The 2,658-nt window shown below is 60.9% G+C and overlaps 1 protein-coding gene across 1 annotated transcript in view; it reads left to right on the forward strand.

The window, feature by feature from the left end:
- Positions 1-41: 41 nt before the first annotated feature.
- SHISA9 (shisa family member 9) overlaps positions 42-2,658 on the forward strand; it is a gene marked incomplete at its 3' end in the record, with an annotated part of 11,341 nt that continues 8,724 nt past the window's right edge. Inside the window, exon 1 of the mRNA XM_007939739.1 lies at positions 42-604. Within this exon, the coding sequence (XP_007937930.1) occupies positions 42-604 (563 nt within the window). The remainder of the gene's footprint in view (positions 605-2,658) is intronic.

Genomic DNA, 2,658 nt, shown 5'->3' on the forward strand with positions numbered 1-2,658 from the left:
CCAGCGGCGGCCGAGCGGCAGAGCCCGGGCTGGGAGACACGATGCGCCGCGTCCTCCGGCTGCTCCTCGGCTGCTTTCTCACCGAGCTGTGCGCCCGCGTGTGCCGGGCGCAGGAGCGAGCGGGGCACGGGCAGCTGGCGCAACTGGGCGGCGTGCTGGTGCTGGCGGGCAGCAACCGCTCCGGGGCCGCCTCCGGGGAGGCTGGCGAGGGCGCGGGGGTCTCGGACGCGCCTCCAACCCGGGCGCCCACACCGGACTTCTGCCGGGGCTACTTCGATGTCATGGGCCAGTGGGATCCACCGTTCAACTGCAGCTCGGGCGACTTCATCTTCTGCTGCGGGACTTGTGGCTTCCGGTTCTGCTGCACGTTTAAGAAGCGGCGACTGAACCAAAGCACCTGTACCAACTACGACACGCCGCTCTGGCTTAACACCGGCAAGCCCCCTGCGCGCAAGGACGACCCCCTGCACGACCCCACCAAGGACAAGACCAACCTGATCGTCTACATCATCTGCGGGGTGGTGGCAGTCATGGTGCTTGTGGGCATCTTCACCAAGCTGGGGCTGGAGAAGGCGCACCGGCCCCAAAGGGAGCACATGTCCAGGTGGGCTGCCTCCCCCTTCGCCCTCCCCGCGCCTCGGGCGCCGCTCTCCCTCCTCTCCCCCATTCCCACTACCTCCAGGCAACTGCATCCCCCTCAGTCTCTTCTCTAGGGGTGTCCCCCCGGAAGCCAACTTCAGCTTTGTGCGTGGAGGGGGGGGGGCGCTGGGCTCACCGCAGGTGTGGGTATGAGCGTGTGTGTTGGGGGGTGGTCTCTGTCTCCTTCGCCCTCTTGCCTCCCCTTCTTGCCCAAGACTAAAGCAGGCTTGAGACACACAGCTTGGGAACCACTGGCCCCGAAGTCTTGGGTTTTGGGGAGGGGGCTCATACGCCCCTCGGATTCCAGATGCAAACCTGTAGGTAAACAAGGGCTGACGAACCCGAAAGGAAAGGGGGGCGTGTGTGAACCCGCGCGCGCGTGTTCGGGAGGTAGGGAGTGTGTGTGCCGCCTGCAACTCGTACGACTCGCGAAAATGAGGCGAGGGAGGCGGAGAGGGAGGGCGAGAACAAAAGCCTCGCTTGGGGCGGCCGCCTCGCTTCCCGGAGCTGCGAAGGGTCGTTGCAGTTCCGGGGAATCAGAACCTCGGGTGCTTGCGTCCCCTTGACCCCCTCGCTCCTTTCTTCCGCCACTACTTCTCCCTGCCAGGTTCAGCAGAGGTCGCCGCACTCTGCTCCCCTTGCCCGGGCTGACGTGGACTCCCGGGGCCGGAGGGAGCCCCCGCCCCGCGGTACCTCACCTCCCAGGCGTCCTGATTCGTTAACTTTTCCGTTTGCCTCATTCATTATGCAAGTCCCAGCACGGGCAAATCGCAGCAGATGGGAGAAGGCATTTGGGGGATTAATGGAGCTATTTGCCTTTTGCTTTTTATAAGTATCTAAATTGATTCGCACAACACAGTAACTTTGGCGGCAGAGGACGCAGCCGGGAGGGAGGACGCAACCCCGGGTCTGGAGAGAGGCGAGCGGTTGGTGTGAGGTCCGGGCGCACGGGGCTGGAGGAGCTACAGGCCGCCTGCAAACAGCTGCAAGGCCGGGGCGTGAGCTTTTTCTGCCCTCCTTGGCAGTCTGGGCCACAAAGTCGCCGTGTGTCCCCCTCCTCCTCGCCCCCCCCCCACCTTCGCCTGGGGCTTGTGTGTGCGCGTGTGTGTGCACGCACTCCGTGCGCCTGCCTAAAAAAAAAATCTGAACAAAGAGACCCACCAAAAATAGGCGAAGGAACATCACTACCTCACTAGTAATTATTTTCTATTTATACGCCGAAGTATCCGATGAATTTGCTTCCCAGAGGGGAGGGATTTGGGGAAAGAGGTGAGGACTTCCTCTCCTTTTGGGTCTGCAGGGAGGCGTGGACCGCTGGCAACGTCTTCGGGCAAAGGACTCCTTGGGAGAAAGCACCGAGGGGGTTCTAGAAGTCTGGTCTCCTAAAGGAGTAGGCCCCGCCCACCCCAGCCACCCCAAGATGCACCCAGCCGGAGCCCATCGCGGAGCTCTTGCCTTCCTCGAGGTCCTGAGCAGACCCTTTTCATTTCCGGAGTCTGTTTAAGTTAGGACGAGATGGGGTGCAGAGCTGCCGCAGCGGGTGTCGCCTTGGTGAGGAGAGTCACCGAGAGACAGACAGGTAGGCAGCCTTGCAGATTCGACTGAAACCCTCACCTGAAATCTCCGCTGAGCCCTTTCTTAAGCAAAAGTGGTCTAAAAGCAGCGTGGGTCAGAGGCTGGGGGAGGGAAAAAGTCGGTTTCTGGCCCTTTTTGATCTGGGTACCCTAGTGAGCTGAGAGGTCCACCTTGAACCTGAAGGCCAGATTGGAACGGCAGCCGGGCCTGCCCTGCTCCCTTGCAGTTCTCCTGGGGTTGGGGGCGGGGATCACTCTAGCCAAGGGGGTTGCAGTTGCAGCCACTAGGTACCAGTAAAGGTCAGCTTGGAGAGTCTCACATAGGCTCTGCCTATAAAAATGTGGAAATTCCAGAATTGAGCGGAAGTGCATATTCTGGAAGAGAAAGAAGGGTGGATTTTTACAGGTAGATTCTAAGGTGGGGTTTTTAACTCTGGCTGCTGTT

Source organism: Orycteropus afer, unplaced genomic scaffold (assembly GCF_000298275.1).
Source record: "Orycteropus afer afer isolate SDZICR_OR568_19922 unplaced genomic scaffold, OryAfe1.0 scaffold00061, whole genome shotgun sequence".
In the NCBI taxonomy this organism is placed as follows: domain Eukaryota; kingdom Metazoa; phylum Chordata; class Mammalia; order Tubulidentata; family Orycteropodidae; genus Orycteropus; species Orycteropus afer.